Raw genomic sequence first — 20,586 nt, forward strand, 5'->3', positions numbered from 1 at the left:
ACACACACACACATTTTTCTTTGTTTTTAAAAGAAAAGAAAAAAAACACCAAAATTACCATTAGCAAATGGAAGCCTGACTGGTCTATTCTTAGTCTCCAGTCAATTTGAGAAAAATAGAATGCCATTGTTTCCAGGATGTTTCATTTTACACTCATCATCGGCTGTTTTGTTCTTTTGTAAAAAAGAAAAAGTGTTGACAGAGTAGGATTTTTTTTAAATTAAAAACATTGTACGTTTGTGTAGTATTGTAGTTTATTTCTGCAAAGAATTTTWCCTTTACGCACAATTAAAAAAAAGTGCAGTCTTTCTTGTGTGTGTAATTATTATTCAGTTGTGACAGCACTGCAAACCTGCAGTTACACATGGGATAAGATCTAGTTCACATCAAATATCTAAAAGAAAGAATTCAGAAAACTGACAAGCGSGGCCTTATGAGTGAAGCAAAAAGTTTTATTTCACTTTCACATCAATTGAACACCTGCATGTAACTGCCCATTTCATCCTCGGACAATGGGCTTTAACAAGTGGAGTTGGCATTAGAGAAGCAACAAATGACAGCAATATGGATATAATAGTGCAATGTTCATGCAATCCCCCACTTCACACCTACTCGTCAACTTAGCTCTGTGACTACCTCCATTGGCAGCGCAGAGCCAATGAAGGCTCAGTTTTTTAACGAGTCACACTGAGATGAGAAGGAGTGATCTCTGGCCAAGCTTGAAAGCGTCTTTGGAAAGAGGCATAAAAAAAGCTTGGATGTAATATTTTTTGGGGAGGATGAGACMGATGGGACATTCCCCTGTGATAACCTTGAGTAAAAAGAATATACTAGTTTCATAGTATTTACACAAAATCATCTATGTGGAAATATTAGAAGCATTTATTTTAACTTCTTTCTACAAATCATATAGAGTAAACACCTTAAAATGTTTGTATTTCTTATGTTGTGCTTAATGTGAAGAATATTACAGTTCTGTCATATTATAGAGTAACACTGGGTATTAGTTGGTTAATTCGGGCTTTCTGCAGTTTTTCTGCAGCTGTTTAACAGTCGTGACGATCATGAATGACCAAACAGCTTCTTTTTTAGTAACAGTGACGAGTTCTCAAAACATGACTGCATGCCTTTTAAAATCAGAAACATGTCAAAACCTAAGATGAGAATTACTGCATCTGTTTTCACCAAAACAGTTACAATTTGGAACATCAAATGTTTTTTGGCTTTCCCTAAAAACATTTAAAATTGGGATAGATACTTTATATACTTTTTTGCAACACTGATTCAGTGAGGGAATGAATAAACATATTTGAAACTATGATTGAATCTAAATATTGTTTTTCCTCTTTAGTAATACAATTGTCATATTTAATGTAACTATTGCCTTAAAGTAGATTACATGATAATGGATGGCTTCCATTTTTTAAATAATTATTTCTGTTTGTTGGGTTTTGACCTAAAATGTTTCTCCTCATGTGTGTAGGGTTCGAAATCCTGTTAATACAAGGCCGGAAAGCGTGTCAGAATGACCAGAGTTTTCTTTGGGTGCATGGAGTAAAGTACCGCAGCAATGTCCAGCACTTACTTGTTTATATGCATAGCCTATCAACTTGCTGAAAAAAGCTACTATATGTTCACCAAACTAACAAAAAAGGCACATTTAGCCATTTGGTCATAATTCTTTTGCAGAACCAAGCGGCAAAACTTACATCGGTTAATCAACTGTAGGCTCACTAACCGAGCAGGAAGGTCAATTAATTAACGAGCCAATATAAACTTGTTGGACTTCAATTGTTATTATAAAAATAGCAGAATAGTAAAAATGTACATTTCCCGTGATATGAGCAATAATAAGTGTTTGTTTAATGTCTTTCCTCAAGTGTTGACATAACAGTAATAAATGTAACAGATTTGTTAGATTATTTTAAGAACAGTTGGAATAATTMTATCTTTCTGTTTTAAGCAAAACTCAGATTGTTAATTGAGTGTTTCAAATTTGTGTGTWAATATTATGACAACATGATATTTTTACCGAGTTATCATGCAGTTAATACATGATTCCAGGCGCTGCATCCCTGAAAACATGTTTCCCCAGTGCAATAAACGGCCACTGCCTTTAAATAGATAATAAAATAGAAGTGCATGAGAGCCAAATCATCCTAGCCCACTGTCCAATCACATGTCCCGTTACACTGTCCACTTCTGCACAGCTACAGCTTTTTATCTGACTTACAGGCCTGAGCGCCGTGTTTAACCTGCTACGTCTGCAGCTATGATGTTAAACCACATGGCGCTTGGCTGGGTTCCCTCCTGACATGTCAGTGTTCTGTAACACGGTGCTGAGGCAATATTTACCTTCAAGGGAAAGTTCACTTGGCACACAGCCGAACCTCTTGGGGTGGCTGCTACTGTGTACTACATCCAACCTTTCCACCCACCCAAAATCATCAAGCTGACCCAGGCAGCCACCCACAGCCTCACAGCAGCAGCACTGCCCCGCCTGACTCCGCTGCTTGGACCAGAGCCAAACCAGAGCCCGAGCAAAGCGCCAAGAGGGACAAAGAGCAAGATACACACACTCAAAATGTGAGTGCAGGAGGAGAAAACTGGCGAGCGTGAACACATTGCACCTCGGCCTGGCAGTCTGCCAAGGCTCACTCAAGAGGCTCTTTTTTTTTTTTTTTTTTTTACCCACCACAAAAGCCAATCGGCGGTCAACCCCCTGTAGAGATTTGAAGTGTTTTACAAAGATACTCCAGGAGCAGAGCACGACGCAGTCAAGATTAAGCCGTCTTTCCCAGCAGGGGGTGTTAGCAGAGAAATCACACTAAGCTCACAAAATTTAACAAAAGACAGGAACATGTTCAGAGAGCTAATATTAGCAGAGGAAACTCAATATTTAGAGGACATGACTAGGAAAAGAGCAAAACACAATTTGCAATCAAGAAAGAGTAAATGGTAAAATGCATCATAGCATCCGGAGCCACACAGAGGAAGGAACTAACCTGTCTGAAGTGGTCATCAAATCCCCAGTCGGCCTGTCCATTAGGAGAGGCAGACGAGTTTGGCCCTGCAGGGGACATGCCCTCATCAGGTTCCTGCTTCACTCTAACAGGTGGGGAGGCAGCTCTCTGCGGGGCCGACATGGAGTAGCCTGCGAACGGACGGGCTGGGATACGGGAGGCGTTCTGCTGCAGAGCCAGGGTCTGCTTGCGGAGAAACTCCAGGCCGCTGGCGTTTCCCTCATCCTCGTCGCTTCCCTCGTCCCCCTCCATCATCTCGTTGTCATCATCCTCATCCCCCGAATCCCGGCCTCTGTCCTCATCCTCCTCTCTTTCCGAGTCCACGCTGCTCTGATTGGACACCCGAGGAGGCAAGCCGGCTGCAGGAACGCCTCCGGTCATGCCTTTGCCCATGAAGCTTGCCCCGGAAGCCCGGGCTGCAGCCAGTATGGCCTGCTGAGCTGCAACCTGCTGAGCGTACATGATGTGGGCCTCTCGCAGCTTCCGTTCCTTCCTCTCCATTTCCAGACGGGCCTGCTGCTGGCGCTGGAGCTGCTCCATCACTGCCTCCAGCTTCATTCCCCCTGTAGAGGTGCTCTGTGGAAAAGCCACACTGGGCTCCTGAGACATGCTTGGCTGTGGAGGGAAGAGAAAGAACCATAAAGAACAGATAAGGAAAGCTATTCTCTCCATAAAGATACGTTAGCAACAAATTTGCATACATGCAACACATTTCTAAACCAAAAAACATGTTTTCAGTGGTAGGGACATTATTAAACCGGGTTCAAAATAAAAGAATACTAAATCCAGGACATTATGCGCTAGAATCAATACTAAATATTTCCACTCTTATCTCATCCTTTTTATGTATACTCAAATACTGCAAATGGACACACACTCTAAATAAAGGAAACTAAAAACTAAGCACATTGCAATATAACCGGGTGTTAAAATGACTGATGCAGACAACAAATTCATTTTTAAATAGAAAACAGCACATCGACGGCAGATAAATATTGACTGCTATGACTCTTGGTACACGGGCTCCACGTAAATTTGTCGTCGAATCTTTACCCAGGAACAATTTCTCTTGGTTATTTTGATGAATAAGTCTGACATGTAATTTTACTTTATTAAAATAGTATTTTAAGATTCTATTTTCACTGATTGTGGGCCATTTGTTATCACGCTGTGGAGCTCTTTATGAAGTGTTTCTTCCACTGTAATTTGACCACAATGGGGGATTTTTTTTTTATTATGTAGTTTTCATATATTCTAAACATGAAAAAGGTCATGACTGCTAAAATCTTAAATTAATTAAAATTTTTGTGTTACACCCCATTTTATTTATTTGTGTTCTGATCCCCGTTGACTTTTGGAAACTTGATAGATTATGACCCTTGATCAAACCAGGACAATGCTAAGTGATGTCCTGCGGATATTATTTATTGAATTCATAACCACATTTACCTACATATGTGAGCAGATAATGGAAAATGACTGGACTGCTTTTGAAAAATTGTTTTCCAATCACAGGGCTGACACTTGACAAGGTTGCTGGTCACTTATCCCTCTTACCCACTCGGCATTGGCTTTTTTTTATTATTCAAATTCATACAAGGAGGTGTTTTATACCCATTTTGACAACACATGATTTCCAATGCTTTTTATGCAAATTGGAAGGTCTTCTAAAAGGAAATATGATTATGAATTCAAACATTTTCTACCAGCAGAATGTCACATAGATTTACTATTTTGATTTGGTCAGTGGTTGTTCCCAGAGTCATCTGGCCCAAATTGAGATTACAACCAAAACTCAAAGGAAATTGGACGTAATAAAATATTATAAAATGCAACTGAATTAAACTATAGATGAGCCCAATAATCCACACACTTGACGTAAATACTCATATGTAATTAAAAAATATATATACACAATATGAAGGCACGCAATTTCTTCAAAGACACGGAGGAGAAATGGGGGTACAAAGTGGCAAAGGGGTCAAATTACCAGGACGCCCACCTTTTCGAGCCTAAATAGTCAAACAAAATTTAAAACGTAGGAAATGGCAAGAAGGTGAAATGACCAGAACCCGGACTGGTATTGGAAGTAGATGATCGTCAAAGAGAGGGATGGGCACAAATTTGAMATACTAAATTACACTATAATCATATTATATTAATGTGAAAACTGTCGCCAATTAAGTCCTAGCTTTTGGTCAACATTATTATTAATAGCAAACTACCACCAAAGTGGGAAAAAAATAAACACAGTTAAAGCACGTCCTCCGTATTAGAGCGAGTTAGTTGCCACATCCTCAAAATAACGTGGAAAACATAAGAGATAAGGTGGAGATAACATGCAACATGCCAAGTCAGCCAACTTACGCTTTTTTTTAAGAATACAAATCCAAAATGTTACCCCAGCTGCAATAACAAAAAAACGAATGAAAAGTAGCCAGCTCTAAAGGTCATGTTACCTCTCCAAACTTTGCTCTCCTTTTTCTTTGGGAAACTACGCGATCAGCAGCCGCCTCCTCCTCTCGGCARCGTGAATAAAAGCGTAAAAACGAACCCTCGGAGGGCTTTTTCAGCTCGCTGCCAGGTCAGAGAAGAGCAGAGCCACAAACAAGCACAGCCACCACTCACCATTTGCGCCTTGCTACTGCTGGAGTTGTCCACCATCCCTCCTTCCTTGGGGTTTTATCCTCCTTCCCTCGTTTCTGGCACTCGTTCAAACACTTGTAAACACACACGCATGCGCGCGTGCACGCCCCTCAGATTCCGACTGATCCGCCGGCAGAAGGAGAAAAAGGAGCTATCCGACGTTTTCTYCTGGGCCAGTTCTCCAGGTTTGCCCGTTGTTTCTGTCCGTTTTCCACCGCTTTCGTAAAATTCGTGACTTCCTTCTTTAATAGATAAGGGAGCAGGGTGGTAAATGACCCAATCTCATACCTCGGAAAGCGCTGAGGTAACTCCCTGTCGTTTTTTTTTTTTTTCTCCAGTGGAGTTGACACCCCCCTCGCATGGCGCACACCAGCGTTAGGCCCGCCCAACGACAGCAACAAGTATTTCGATTTAATTAAATTAATACATGCTTTTATCTGACAGTAATTTCATTATTCCTCAACCGTTTGAGGATTACAAAGAACATTGTTTGCGGTTATTGCGACAACCTCATAATTATACCTTATTTTTAACTAAATCAAAATAAAAGCACAGGTATTGATGCAGTCGCGTGTATATTTTTAAAGCCAACGTGTACGGATTTTTACATTTTAGGGTGTATACTGTAGACGCACAACTTACACATTTTGCTTCTGTAGCATAAAAATCTTTCAAACGAYATGTTACAAAAACTTGGTGGAAAATGTTTACCTCAACAGGTAGTTCAAGCAGCACAGCTCTATGCTGCCCCCTTCCGGAAATTAATGTCGGTAATTCGATTTATAAAGTTAAACGTATGTCCATATTCCTTACACCTTTACAGATGTGAAGCGTTTGTTTTAATTGTARTGGTTATGATTTAGAGCTAACGCAAAATGTATTTGATCAGAAAAGTACAGTTACATAAGACCAATAAAAATACAATTTAATGGAGAAATGTCAGACTGCCTAATATACCTTGCAGTAGACACTCAACATATTTGAAAACCTGATTAAATTAGGATTTTAGGCTTGCATTTTGTGGTTTGCATTTTTCTTGTTCTGAGGCATGTAATTACAACAAAATTATTTGAAATTTATATTTGAAAAAGGAGAGATTTTCCCTGTTTTGATGTGCAATTTGGTGATGTTTATAAGACATACCAGTAGAAATGTATTTTCAAAAAAAGGGGAATGTAGGATCTTAATTAAGCAGAAGTCCGTGAGAAAATGTGATATTTGATCAAAAACTTTTTTTTAGAATAAAATAGATTTTTTTATCAAACCTGATAAGTATTTTAAAAGCTGATTCATCTGCTAACATCCCAATTTTCATTGACCTGCTTTAAGTCAGAATGGKTTTTTTTCTAATTAAAGGAAAGGAAGAAGTTAATGTTCACAACGTGTTTAGATAATTTGAAAGCTTATCCTACTCATTCCTATAAAAAATAATTGGTTTAAATGACATGCATTAGGCTGCACAGCCAATGTCATCCTGTTCTGAAAGAACTGCAATTTCACATATTTCAGTGGTTGAATAGCACAAAGATTGTGGTAGTCCAAAAAGAAAGAGGTTCCCTGTAATGTGAATTCTTTACACAGTTCACACCGYTACTTTCAATGAACACAAATACAAACCAYGTTAATTGAATTTTTTATTTATAATGTAAACCAACAGAGTACAATGGGAACAGAGTATTTACAATTGTAAAACAAACAAAACATGTATTTATTGCATTCAGCACTCAATAACAACCTTGTCACAATGTTGTACAACAAGCAGATTGTCCCATAGTTGCATAGTACAGGTGAGTCAAGTGTACTTGCTACTGGCAATTGGTGTCAAGTGCAAAATTTAATCTACATCAAAACACACCACAGAGCAAGAAATGGGGTTAAAAAATTAATTTAGTAGGTCCATATAAAGCAGTCTGCTCAAACCAGAAACCTGCCTTAAAACTATGAAATGCAAGGTTATGCTGCGTATCACAACTCTCCAATTCAGGATTTATGACCCAGCTTTCAGCTCTTACTACATTGTCCTAGCACAGAATTTTGTTTTTCATCTAGTCCTATACTTCATCAATGTGGTGAACTGTTTTGCTGTGCATATATGCAACAGTAGGTAGGAAGTTTTTTATCCTGCCTGTATTATTTTATTCTCTGGAGCGGTGGTGTAATTTTCTAATTAAATTTTAAATATATATGCAAAAGTCTATCTGATCTCTGTGCATCCGCGCATAAAACCCTCCTGAGACGGAGAAGTCTCTTCATCTCTGACAAATAGATGGTGTTAATGGCTTTAAAATGCATCCAAAAGTGAAAACAGTTAATGCTGTAATGTCAATGACAAATACGTTCTGAGGTGTTCGAAAGCCACAACAAGCATCAGAACACAAAACAAATAAATGTATGAATGCTAACACTAAATGTAAATTATATTAGAACTGTAAATAACTTGTAACAGGTATTTCAGCATAAACTTAAATACAATGATAAATAAATAATGTAACTCAAATCTGATGTGGAGACATGTTTTGTTAGGAGCTGCTTAAACCAAAATACTACACAAATCAAAAGAAATGTGCCTTTAGGAATCATTTTGCCTATCTTTAGTCTCTTCAGTATATTTGTTTTTTTTTATTGTAGATCTGTGCCAAGGTGAACGACAAGATCCAAATATAATCCTCAATTTAAGCACAGTCGTCAAAACTACATTTTGAACCATAAACARCAGCTGTACAATGTGCCAAATGTATAAATGGAGTGCTTCTTAGTTTGCTGCACTTTTGTTCTGAGTTGCATTTKCTGAGACAGGTGCTACATCTGTATGGTCACCTTTCTATTTAGAATTTCAAGAGAGTGAGATGTAGATTATAATGACACAGGAAGTAAAAATAAAACTAAGACWACTATTGTGCACTCAGGTGCTGCCAGTATTCCCATGAGGTGCCAATATATCGTTTAACAGTTACAGATAAACAGCTGATCATTTCAGATTTGTCAAAGGGTTAAACTTTCCACGCAGACCTTTCATACTGGTGGGATTCTAGGGGGTTACAGACCTGCTCACCATGGAGGAAATAAACCAGCCWGCTCTCCTCCTTGAGTCAACATTCTTATCAAGAATGTCGAAATACTCCATCACTCAACTCAGACCAGTGTCATAGTTACGGTTTGTTTTGTGTAACGCTGCAAGAACATGATAAATAAATACAATTAGTTAGGCTTTGGAGTCACAGTGGATAAGGCTTGCTCTCATGTCCTCCTGCATTCTCACTGCAGCTGAGCGATCTCAGTGTTCAATGCTTGCAGTCCAGCATCAGGCCTCAGAGCTGGATTTCCTCAGGCAACATGCAGCAGCTGAGCTGCATTAGAAAGAAGAGCTTTGGCCCCAGCGACTAGCGAGCTGAATAAAGAGTCAGACCTTCAGAAGGTCCAAGTCACAGCACCGACATCACTGCATGGGGCAAGACGGGCACTCGAAGCAGCAGCACATAGAAGAACCCATGGCTTTGGGGGGAATCAGGTCCAAGTCTTCATCATCAGGAATCTCATCCAGGTGGTAGCCATCCTGAAGCAGCTGCTTGCTTAAATCAGGATGGACCTGGAGAGGAAAAAGAAAATACACACTCCACTAGAACCTCACAGAACAGCTGAGCTAAAGCTGATACATGTTAGTGAGTTTACATTTGAAGTCAGTTTTATTCCATGTAGAGAACTGATGAGGGAAGTATTTGGGGKTTTTTTAGACAATTTCCTGAAGTTTCCTGCCTGATTAGATCATCGGGATAAAAGACCTTGAACACTTTTTATCCAAATTTTTAACAAATAATTGATAGCTCTCAAGTTAAAATTTTAAGGACTAAAACATACAGGATAAATATAGCCATGCTGTAGGTCTATTGACAAAGACAAGTTTTAAAAATAAAGGAATTACAAGTTTAACTGGTTTATCGAGAACATACTTGCCCTTACCTTTTGTCTGATTCTTCAACTAAAAAAAAGTGTATAACGAGACATTTATAGACATTTGCTATAAATCAAGACATTTCAGTGTTTCCCAGGCCAATCACCAAACAGAACTAACTAAGGGAAAAGTGGCAGATTCTGATATTTAGATGATTGATTGGGGGCTTCTCTGGAACWAATTTTTGAGAAGATTGTCAGTTTATCATGAGAATATAACAACATTTMATTTGCATAAAGCTGCCAATCTTCCTGGCTGTGGATGTTTCAGCCAGTTTACCTTGAAGTGAGATTTTACAAGGCTCAGAATAATCCCAAAAGATCAAAAAACTCAATTTAAAAAGACCTTCAGTTAGCTTCAGTTAGTATGTTCAATAAAAAAAAAAGTTCATGAGAGCCCAAACAGACGATAGGATGATAGACAAGTTTGGCTTGTTTTAAGGAGTTCCAGGAAAAAGACTTCTAGTTCCTAAAGAGAGTCTATAAAAGCTAAGCTGAGAAAAGAAGAATATACATCCAGGTGGACAGGTCTGCTCAGATCTKAAATGTGTACCATGTGGTCCTACACCACCTAAGGGTACATTAAGATATTCTACAATTAAAAACAAAGCCATTTGACAGCGAGACTGTTTGTTTTCATGCACGACAGTGATCTCACCCAAATGAATACTTATAGAAGAATGAGAGCAGCTATCCAAAAAAATACTGTGGTGGGGAGCCTGTATAAAAAACATCAAAATGCACAAGCTCAAGAGTAACATAGGAAATAAGGCCAGGCAATTTCTCTGTACAGCATATGTCACATATCACCTGAAACGAGGGTGTGAGAAGAAAAGGGAAAACAACTATGCACATAAATTACTGWGACATGAACTCAATGACTACCGAGTAAAAAAWWTTTTAAATTGTCATCTGTGACGTGGCCAATGTGGTTATTAGTTGAAATAACTCAATAAAGTAATTTTCTATTAGTGCTATAAGAAAAACTGTTTCATTTATCTCGCCTCCTATTTGCTTTAAAATCTATATATCCGTTACAGATGYCCTGCAAAAACAAATTGCACAATAGTTTGTGAATAATTATTCTGAAGGCAAGGCTTTCAATAAACCATTTTCTTAATAGTGTGAAAAGGTGCACACACAGGATAAAAAATGCACTAATTGAGTTAATGAAGGACGTCGGTGAAAAGAAAAGAAAACAATCTTCCTGCAACCACAGGCCGACAGTCCCGCAGCCAGTTTGACAACATGTCAAAGAAGAATCAGACAAATCTGAAAAATGTCCAGTGAGACAAACTCACCTCGGCTGAAGAGTATCCTGAGGAATACTGCTCAAAATCRATCTCCTCATCACTGTAAACATCAGGAAGAGAKACTGTGAATGTCGTAAATGTAGCTGTTAAACTAAATCRGCAGTGCAGTGAAAACTTTACAGCATTATCAAGTTGTAAATACGTTTTTAAAGATCATTTTGACCTCAAAGGCGGCATCATCTGATTGATTTATGCCTTTCTGTGTGCCCCACCTGTCTGAGTCTAGCGCCACCAACATTTCCTCAGCGTTCTGGCTTAAAGCAGCGTAGCCCTTGTTAAACTTCACCGTCCTGAAAAAGRAAGTAGAAAAAAATATCTCTTTAAACATCCCTGTTTCGTGTGACATGATTAAAAGAAAAGCTGTTGTTCTCTTTCCTCACCTCTTGACTCCCTGTCTGGGCTGTTGWGCCACTGGAAGACCAGCAGAGAGGGCTTTCTTCTTTAGCGCTTTCCTCACCATCTCCCTGTGTTTCTCTTTGAACGATCAAAAAGAATAAATGTCRTCCTTAGATTGAAACCAACAGCCAGATTATAGATTAAATCATACTGAGATTCATCAGTGCTACTGTGCACATATTCTAATGTATAATCCTTGACTGTTTAAAGCCGGTCGGTACTGTTTGCACATGATATCTGCGTTCTATGACCTCGGATAAAATAAACCCTAAACATTCTACAGGGACTTAACCTCAATGAAATACTTAAAGACAACTGACACTKGKGGTTTATAGATGTAATTTAACCTTGTTCTCATYTCTCTCCTTGCTTTATTAGTGAAAATGCTCACGTAGTTTGAGGTGGATGGCTGGAGCTCTGGACATAATGTAAGGTCCTCTCTTTTCCACCGGCCGGATGCCTCCATCTGGAATCTTAGGTCTTGTGCTGTTACTTGGTCCCTGAAATTTCACAAATTCAAACAAAGAAGGTTCATAACCCTTAAACAGTTACAYATTTTTGTCAGACCACAACCACAAACCTTAACTTAGGTACTCAAGTTTGTTTTTGGTTATTTTACACAACAATATGAAAGGTGTGCATACATTTGCATATAGCCTCTTTATTAAGACACCCCTTAGTAAATTACACTGCTACTAACTCCAAAATAAGGAAACTGAACCAAACTGAAACCTCACCAAGACTTGGAAATCCATGTAAACTGACGGCCCAGAAYCAACAAAAGTACTGTGTCTGATCTCAGCCATTTTGTCTGCTCTTCACTGGCCTCTGAACGTCACCGAATTCATTTCAAAATCCTGTTGTTTTCTTATAAATGCCTAAATGAAGTTCCTTGTCTGCACCTCTCTGATTTACTGCAGAATGATCTTCCTTCTTTTTCAATAACGTTTGGCACCGTACAAGCTGACATGGTCTTTTTTATTGTGTCTGTTCTATTTTATAAGTTTTTAAATCATTATTTAATAGCTTGACTTTTATCCCTTTTTCTTAASTTATTTTTGTAGTTGATAAACTTGCCAATTTAAATGTACTTTATAAATGAATTGGATTTTGTATAATCAGAACATGTCATCCACACTGGGGAACAAAGTGGAGGCAGTATCATGCTGTGGGGAAGATCTTCAGCAGAGACAGAGCTTATAGTTGACATGAAAATGCATGAAGCTTAATACATGCAAGAAAACGTGAGGCTGCAGAAGTCTTGAGTCTGGGGCAGAAGTTCAACTTTCAGTCGGACAACCCTAAACATACAGCCGGCGCTTCAGTAGAATGGATTGGATCAAAGTATATTTATGTGTAAGAATCATAGTCCAGTCATTTATCTAACACAGACACTCTGGCTAGACTTGAAAATGGATTTTCAGACTTTCCATTGAATCTGATTAAGCTTGAGATATGCTGCAGAACAACATTTCCAACCTCCAAACGTGTAAAGATGTTAGGAACAAATCTAAAGAGTTGCAATAGCTAAACACAAAAGCACACCACACTGTCAAACTTTTATTTACCATATGTTAACTTAAGAATCCATTTCCCCTCTTTAAATACATTGACGTTTGTGGATGCAACGTGACAAAATATGTTAAGGTTGGAACTTTTGAGTGCATACATGAACTTATGAATATTAAGAGTGTTTATTGAAGCACACATTTGATGAGCAACCTATACAAAGATTTTTTTGGGGGGTTGCAAGTAAACAGCACTGTGATCACAACAAATACACTTGTATTTGTTGTTGTTGTTGTTGTTGTATTTGTGTTAGTTTAGCTTTCATTATAAACCCTAACTGTTCGAACAGAAAGCGGTTGAGAAAGACGTTTTTTTATGTCAATCACCAGGCTGGTGTTACTGTCATATATATAAACTCAGAAGCTTTTATTTGAAGCTTATCTAATGTAAACAACTGTCAAAGATGACATGCTAGGCTAGCTAGCTAACCTCCCAGTTTCTGWTTTCATCCAAGCTGTCGTTGGACTAGCTTTAGCTCACATTACCGACAAAACTTGTTGTTCCTGCTGCGCCTCCAGGAGTGTGTCCTTTTCAGGCTCCTCTATTATGTCGTTCATCATCTTCGGTTTAGTTGTCACAATTTATTCCACAACATAGCTATGACACTAGTCCCACAGGAAAGGGACCTGGTGATTACTTTTAGGCACTTCTGTTAGCCCGCTAGACTGTTGCTATCGGTGTTAGCCAAGGTCTCTACTTCCGGGGGAAAATAGATGACCCCAGAGTTTAAAAGATTGACCATAAATAATGCTAATACATTAAAAAAAAGATAAGGACAATTAATTTTAAAACACTTGTAACAATAAATAAACTATTAAATTACTAATACTACACTGATTCTTCTTTTGCTCTATGTAAAACTACCCTGCTTTTCAGCAGTTTGTCGCCATCTASTGGCTAAGAGAGTGTATAAGGGTGGATAGCGGAAGGTAAAAATATAGTGGAAACACATGCACGGGATTTTAGTACACTTAGTGTGTTTCATAGAGCTCCTGCACTTACACATACAGATCATTGTATATTTAAGATATCCATAACATTTACATTTTATATGTAAATGTTATGTCAGGTATCCTGTCATCTGAATTACTGAATCAATGTAGCATAGTAAGGAGGTGATAAGCCTGTGACTGCTTGGGTGTGTATGAAGACCTGGTTGCTTTATAGCCGTTCAGATTGCTGCATCTTTGGGGCAACATGAGGAAACYAGCCTCAGCATACAATAAGCTCTTCCATCCATCCATCCATCCATTTTCTTGCACCCTTGTCCCTTAGTGGGGTCGGGAGGGTTGCTGGTGCCTATCTCCAGCTAACGTTTCGGGCGAGAGGCGGGGTCACCCTGGACAGGTCGCCAGTCTGTCGCAGGGCAACACAGAGACACACAGGACACACAACCATGCACACACACACACACACTCACACCTAGGGACAATTTAGACAAACCAATTAACCTAACAGTCATGTTTTTGGACTGTGGGAGGAAGCCGGAGTACCCAGAGAAAACCCACGCATGCACAGGGAGAACATGCAAACTCCATGCAGAARGACCGGGGCATGGAATCGAACCCAGAACCTTCTTGCTGCAAGGCAACAGCTCTACCAACTGCGCCACTGTGCAGCCCACAATAAGCTCTTTAAAAAAAAAAAAAAAACTAGTAAATGGATATGCCATCTTTGAACTTCAGAAAACACAATGACCCAACACCTGATGATGACATGGCTGCCAAAATCATCCCAGATTCTGGAAACCTCAAACTGAACCTCATATATTATGRATKCTGTGCCTCTCCAATTTTCTAAAGACTCTAGGACTTTGATTTCCAAATAAAATGCAAAATSTACTTCAATATGACAAGGGAACGTTGGATCACTGAGAAACAATCTGTAGGCTACAGTTGTCCCTTCTACTTCTTTCTTTCCACTAAGTTCCTATCGATATTTTAAATGCAGAACTCTGAATAGCAAGCTTCTTTACCAGTAGTTTTTTTCTGGCATAAACTCCTTGTGAATTTTGACGAAATTGTCAAATTATCATTCTTTCCTTTAATTTTGTAGCACAAGAACAGTAAAAAAACCCTTTCAGGTCATATGCAACAATTTTCCTAAAAACTTGATGCTCACTTTTCATTATCTGTAATCCATAATAGGCATGAGGAATTATCCACAGATAAGCAACACTACATATATTTATTAAGCACATTATCACACACTGTGCTGTGTGTATTACACAGTGTGTACAATAAATCTATGAGTTTCACTTTAAAACAAATTTATTTTTGTGATATTCTTATTTATAACTCAGCACTTCTCTGGYTTTCCTCTAATGTTTTTTATCATCAGTACATATTATATTTGTAGTTATCTTTCAAATACATAACACGTTTGGTATTGTTTTTTTTATTATATCCATTAATTTGTACAACAGCACAGAATGTATTGAATCAACAATATAGATATTTCCAACGGGGGTCAGTCGGGAGAATGATCACTTAAAAAGGCCTGAAAGAAAAAAGAGAAGAGATACATGTTTTTACCCACGGGTATTTTAATGTRCAGCATTGCAGTTCTACACTTTGAGACAGTCAACAAACACAACATGGGTGTGAGCCAGTGCATAGTGTAAACACCCTCTCACCTCGACAGTCTACAGCTTGTCAATTCCAAGCTCCTCTGGTGTTGAGATGCCAAGTTCTGTGAGGGTKGGCTTCAGCTCTTGGATCACATAGGGATAGATTTCTTTGTGGGGACCTGCTTTGTCCTGCAAACAGGAGAATATGCTGGAATTTGTTGCAAATTAGACAMGTAAATTTCAGTACACTAAATTCTAGAACATTGGCATTTCCGTGACTCTGAGCTTCAGTTTGAAAGTGCTATATGAAAAGTTCAGAAAAGAAACTGAACTCTTGCCTTAGCCAATGGAGGGAGTGAGACTCACCTTGACGGCTTCAAGGATGCGGATGGCGCTGGCGAGATCGTTTAGCCTACGACAGGCTCTTAATGCTGAATCCAGGATCTTGGGTTCTGGGACCAGGTCATATCCAATTAAAGTGTTCATGCCTGTATTTGGTAAAATCCTTGTTATTTACCAGCCAGTAAGTATTTCAGAAGTGACAGTCTCACTTGGTGTCATTAACAAAGTTTCCTCCACAGTTAGGATAATATAAAACTGTTTGTTTCCTGTTAGAAKAATTACTATATGTATTTCARCCTCAACAAAGACAAACAAGTGCAGGCATTCYAGGTCTGCTTCTCCCAGTGTTCAATGGATTAGCAAGTATGTTAAAAGCTAGAACAATAACAGCTTACCACTAACTTAAAGAAAGTTTTTTTCMAAAGGTATTAAACTCTTAAGTTACTTTARCTGAATTTRCCTAAAGCTTCCTCAGAAATTCAGTCTTCTTGTGGATCTGGTGAAGACTTTTAAAAGCTACACAAACCAAAACATTATCAGCAAAAACACCAGGAAACTCTCTTAATGACAACAGCAACCAGTGCAGTCACCTTTCCTCAGCTCCCAAGCATCAAGGTCAGGTTTGCTGAAGTAGGTGACCCAACGAGAATCAAACTCCTCTTCCGTCTCCACTTTCCCATGGGAATAACATCTGGATGCCAGGGGAGCTGGGAAAACAAAGTGCAGAATTATTATTAAGCAAAACCTGTTTCTTAATTAAAAAAACAAAAACGATGACAAAATCGCACCTAAAAAACAACATCTGATTTATTTTATTTAAATAAGTCAGGCATTTAACAAAAAACTCAACTTAAAAATATAGAACAACTAAATGAAGCTCTAAGTGCTTGTTGTGCTGAACATTTTGCCTTCTGCTCTTGATAGAGTAAGACAAGAATAAGAAGCTGTTGTTGGATGGTTGACTACCATTATTACACAACCAGCCAGTAATATGGTGCTTAAGTTGCATTACTTTAATCCGTACAACTGGAGAAAAACCCAGTCACCTTGACAGTTTCTCAGCCTTGTATAAGAAAAAAACTTGAAATTAGAGGAATAAATTTTCAGCAATTGTGAAATGTTACCTTTTCCTCCCTTTTCAATTGTCCAACCTAGGTTAGACAATTCTTCAACAATTACCTATTGTGGAAATTATCAAAGTTGGAGGGACAGTCTCAAATCAGTAACTTTCCCCATGATCGCATACACAACAAAATAATATTTCTTAGTTAAAATTTGTTTTGAACTACTTTTCTGGGGAAATACATTTTCAGTCTTTATAATTGTAAAAATGCTTAAATATGTCATTCTGCATTTAATCATCAGACATATTAAGGGTTTTCAAGTTACCACAGCAGGTAACTTTTCAAAATCCCAAATATTTTTACACGCCGACACCAGTAACAGACCCATATCTAATTCTTTGAATAATGGTCATTTGTAATGAATGAAAAGCTACAGCTACTTGCTCCAAATGACACATGCAACACTTCTTGATCCCACTGCACAAATGGTATTTATTGTCAAGACCACAAACTAAATCTGCGTCTGATTTTAATCAACAACTGAACACTTTTGATGAACTATGATTCCAAATGAGCATTAAAAGTTCTCAAAGAAAATACAATCAAACCAGCAGTAGTTCTCCACCTGCTGTTGTGTGCTTAATATTGTCCCCTATTAGTTTTACTCAGGGGTGAAACTTCTCAGGTCAGGACGAGGAACAGAAGGTTGCTTCCATTTTCCTTAAATCTCAACTTCTTCTAACATAATTCTGCACTTTCTTCAAGGTATTTTACACTTTGATTCATGACTATTTTATAACGCCATTCMTCCACATAGACTCTTTTCTGTTTCCTTTTAGTGACTAAAAAGCTTTTCACCTGAGCTGGAGAACTTTACACGGGTTTAAAGAGAACAAACAGACCAGAAAAACGTATTTTGATTTCTGGTCAAGGGAAGCTAGATGAATTAAGCCGCGGGGCAAATAAAACTACAGAATGAGTATTGGTCATAGCTGTGTTAAACTGCGGCTACTGACACTTCTGAACTGACTAAACGGGGTCATCACAAGGTCGAGAGGCTTGTCCTTTAAATTTCATTCCAAGAACCCAATTAAAATATAGAATGAACCGTAAAAGAGCAAAACACTGATAATACGAAACTAACAGAAACAGCTGCATTCAATAATGCTTCAATGTCACCCTGTGTTAGCTTGTGGCTATATGCTAGCCGAGYAAACCAATCGTATTCAAAGTTTTATAATAAGATTTTGCTCTAGGTGTAAAGCGGACCTACTTACCCGAATAACAGGTCCGTGTCCGAGCCACACTTCGGAACCCTGAGGTCGATAAACGGGAAAGAGCTCGGAACATGGTGCCGACAGGAGATGCTAACCGTCCTGTAAGTGGTAGAGAGGGAGATTCTGGACGGACAGACACGATGAGGGCGCCTGTCGTCACGTGATTCACGGGGAAAGCCGAACATAGACATAATATATTCATTTTGTCTATGAAGCCGAACGCCTCTACGTAGAGGACGTCGTCCTGACGTAATTTCTGGAACGTGAATTCTTGTTTTCTAGAGTAGACCACACTTACAATAGGTTAAATACTGAGGATATATTATTATTATTATTATTATTATAGTAAGCATTTTGTTTCCTCTCTTCTTTTTAATATCTACCAAGATTATATTTCAAACTATTAAATAATTGTAATAAATATAGATTAATCAACAGAGATACATTTCAAGCATTTATATTTGGTCTTGTGATTATGGTTTCTCTCCTTTTTTTATGACGTAAGTAGGTTGGTATAATGATTGGGTTCGAAGACTTTTGTTTTAATGGCACATGCTAATTAAAATGTAATTGATATGTTCACCACCAAACATCTTTGGAACTTTTCATTTCTCCCTCGCATTGCCAAGAAAACTCACCAGTTCTGTTACAATACTTGCAGAAATCATTCGGTTTATTTGTTGATATTGTCTATTTAACAAGCTATTTTAAGAGTTTGGGGCGTTTTGCCCTAAAAATAAAAGAGCCATATCTGTGGTCTAAATCAAATTTACATTTGCATAAACTTCCAGTAGGGGGAGACTTTGCATTAGAAGTGCACAAATAAGTGGGGGGGGGTTCCACAATGTCTTGTGTTTCCAGGTCTAACTGCAAAACCCTAACTCTGCAATCATTTACATTAAGAGTGAATAAGAAGAAAGAAAAAACACGGATTAAAATATTAGGCATCAATATATTGTCTTTCAGTAAACTACAGTAAACTATATTTTATGGGGATAAAGTGAAAGGCAATCTTCCACCATTTTGTATTTACTGTACTTTCCACACTATAAGGCGCACCTTCAATGAATGGCTTATTTAAATAAAAAAAATCATATATAAGGCGCATAGAATAGACGCCTCAGTTTGGGTTGCCAATATCTTCCGTACTCTATTATAACACATCCACATTTGTAAAGAAGTGGGTCCCCGAGTACTATAGTAAGCTGCCCCAGTTGTTTCACTCACGGTGTTGGWGTTGCGATATTGTGCCCAACTGCTTTCTGAGTAACACAGACCAACYGACACCCTGCCGCCAGTCTCTGTCTCTCTTCCCCCGCCCCTCCGCCCCCCTGGCTTTAAATGTATTATCAAACTTTATTAACAAACCAGCGTTCTGACAACTATCCCAGCATGCACCGCGCACTTCTTCTTCTACGGGCGAAAATTAAGTCGGCGGCTGCTTACCATAGTTGCTAGACCTGTTGTGGCTCAATATTGGTCCATATATAAGGCGCACCAGATAATAAGGCGCACTGTCGGCTTTTGAGGAAATTGAAGGTTTTTAGGTGCGCCTTATAGTGCGGAAAATACGGTACATGTATTGGCAAGCTAGCAATGGGACTGGTATTACATGTAACTAAGTTATAGACCATCAGCCCCATGTGTGGGAGAGAGTGTTTCAGTTCTTAGTGACGTGGTGTACTCTAATCCTCCCTAAGCCCAGAGCAGCACTGTGGATGTCCATTAGTGTAATGTGCTGCTACTCATCTTTCCTYCTTTGCCTCTTTGTTAACCTTACTTCTCTGTTTTTATTTTCCTTTGCATCTGAATTTGACATAAATCTTATTTCTCATCTTCYTGTGGAGAGCGGGTAGAATACATATTAAAAAGCTGGTAAAATAAGTATCAAACATGTCAACTTTTTTCTCATTTGAAGTTTTTCCAATGAGGCCATTTATGTAAATTTTATACCACAGATGGCGACAGCAAGCCAAGTCGACCAAACTCAAAAGGATATAAACAAATTAGTCTATAACTGTCAATTTGAATAAGTGTTGAACTCATTAAAAGTTGTGCAAAAAGGCACAGACTGCTAAGAAATTAAAGAAAATCTGTCAGTATTTAGAAATCATTCCTGCTGCTATATGCATATCAGTAACACATGCTTTCATATTACCTGATGGTCTATAAAAAGTTGTCATTACAAAAGTATTGCACAGATTGGTGCCATTTGTACATTTTCTGAACCATGTCATATTCTGAAATCTCTGAATTTAAGGTTCTGAAATAATTTMATTTTGATAATATTTTAATATAAGCTAGCAAATCTTCACAAGTTAATTAGTATGCTGCCAAGCGATGAATCTGAATAAGATCCATTGATTCCATTCCCTTTATATTGGGCTTTACATTGTAACCTTGCAGCTCTTTTGCTCAGATACAATGCAACAAAATAGA

The 20,586-nt window shown here is 38.3% G+C and overlaps 3 protein-coding genes across 7 annotated transcripts in view; all 3 read right to left on the reverse strand.

Moving 5' to 3' along the window:
• Positions 1–5,978, reverse strand: part of LOC103462611 (AT-rich interactive domain-containing protein 3B) — a 60,623-nt gene extending 54,645 nt beyond the window's left edge. For 3 of the 5 annotated variants that reach the window (XM_008405510.2, XM_008405506.2, XM_008405509.2), the window contains exons 1-2: positions 5,652–5,978; positions 3,006–3,638 (exon numbers count right to left, since the gene is read on the reverse strand). In XM_008405510.2, coding sequence (XP_008403732.1) covers positions 3,006–3,638; positions 5,652–5,687 — 669 coding nt within the window. In that variant the 5' untranslated portion in view covers positions 5,688–5,978. The other 2 variants (XM_017303824.1, XM_017303825.1) reach the window with 2 other exon arrangements.
• A 1,307-nt stretch (positions 5,979–7,285) lies between these two features.
• Positions 7,286–13,704, reverse strand: fam219b (family with sequence similarity 219 member B). Its single transcript, XM_008405504.2, has 6 exons — positions 13,381–13,704; positions 11,718–11,826; positions 11,311–11,404; positions 11,143–11,220; positions 10,919–10,970; positions 7,286–9,255 (listed from the first exon to the last, which is right to left on the reverse strand). Exons 1-6 carry the CDS (start codon positions 13,453–13,455, stop codon positions 9,106–9,108), a joined length of 558 nt encoding a protein of 185 aa, XP_008403726.1. The 5' UTR covers positions 13,456–13,704; the 3' UTR covers positions 7,286–9,105.
• A 1,572-nt stretch (positions 13,705–15,276) lies between these two features.
• cox5ab (cytochrome c oxidase subunit 5Ab) lies at positions 15,277–18,364 on the reverse strand. Its single transcript, XM_008405502.2, has 5 exons — positions 18,148–18,364; positions 16,397–16,513; positions 15,831–15,952; positions 15,531–15,653; positions 15,277–15,394 (listed from the first exon to the last, which is right to left on the reverse strand). Exons 1-4 carry the CDS (start codon positions 18,347–18,349, stop codon positions 15,540–15,542), a joined length of 555 nt encoding a protein of 184 aa, XP_008403724.2. The 5' UTR covers positions 18,350–18,364; the 3' UTR covers positions 15,277–15,394; positions 15,531–15,539.
• Positions 18,365–20,586: the final 2,222 nt, after the last annotated feature.

The sequence above is a fragment of the Poecilia reticulata genome, linkage group LG3 (assembly GCF_000633615.1).
Source record: "Poecilia reticulata strain Guanapo linkage group LG3, Guppy_female_1.0+MT, whole genome shotgun sequence".
NCBI lineage: Eukaryota > Metazoa > Chordata > Actinopteri > Cyprinodontiformes > Poeciliidae > Poecilia > Poecilia reticulata.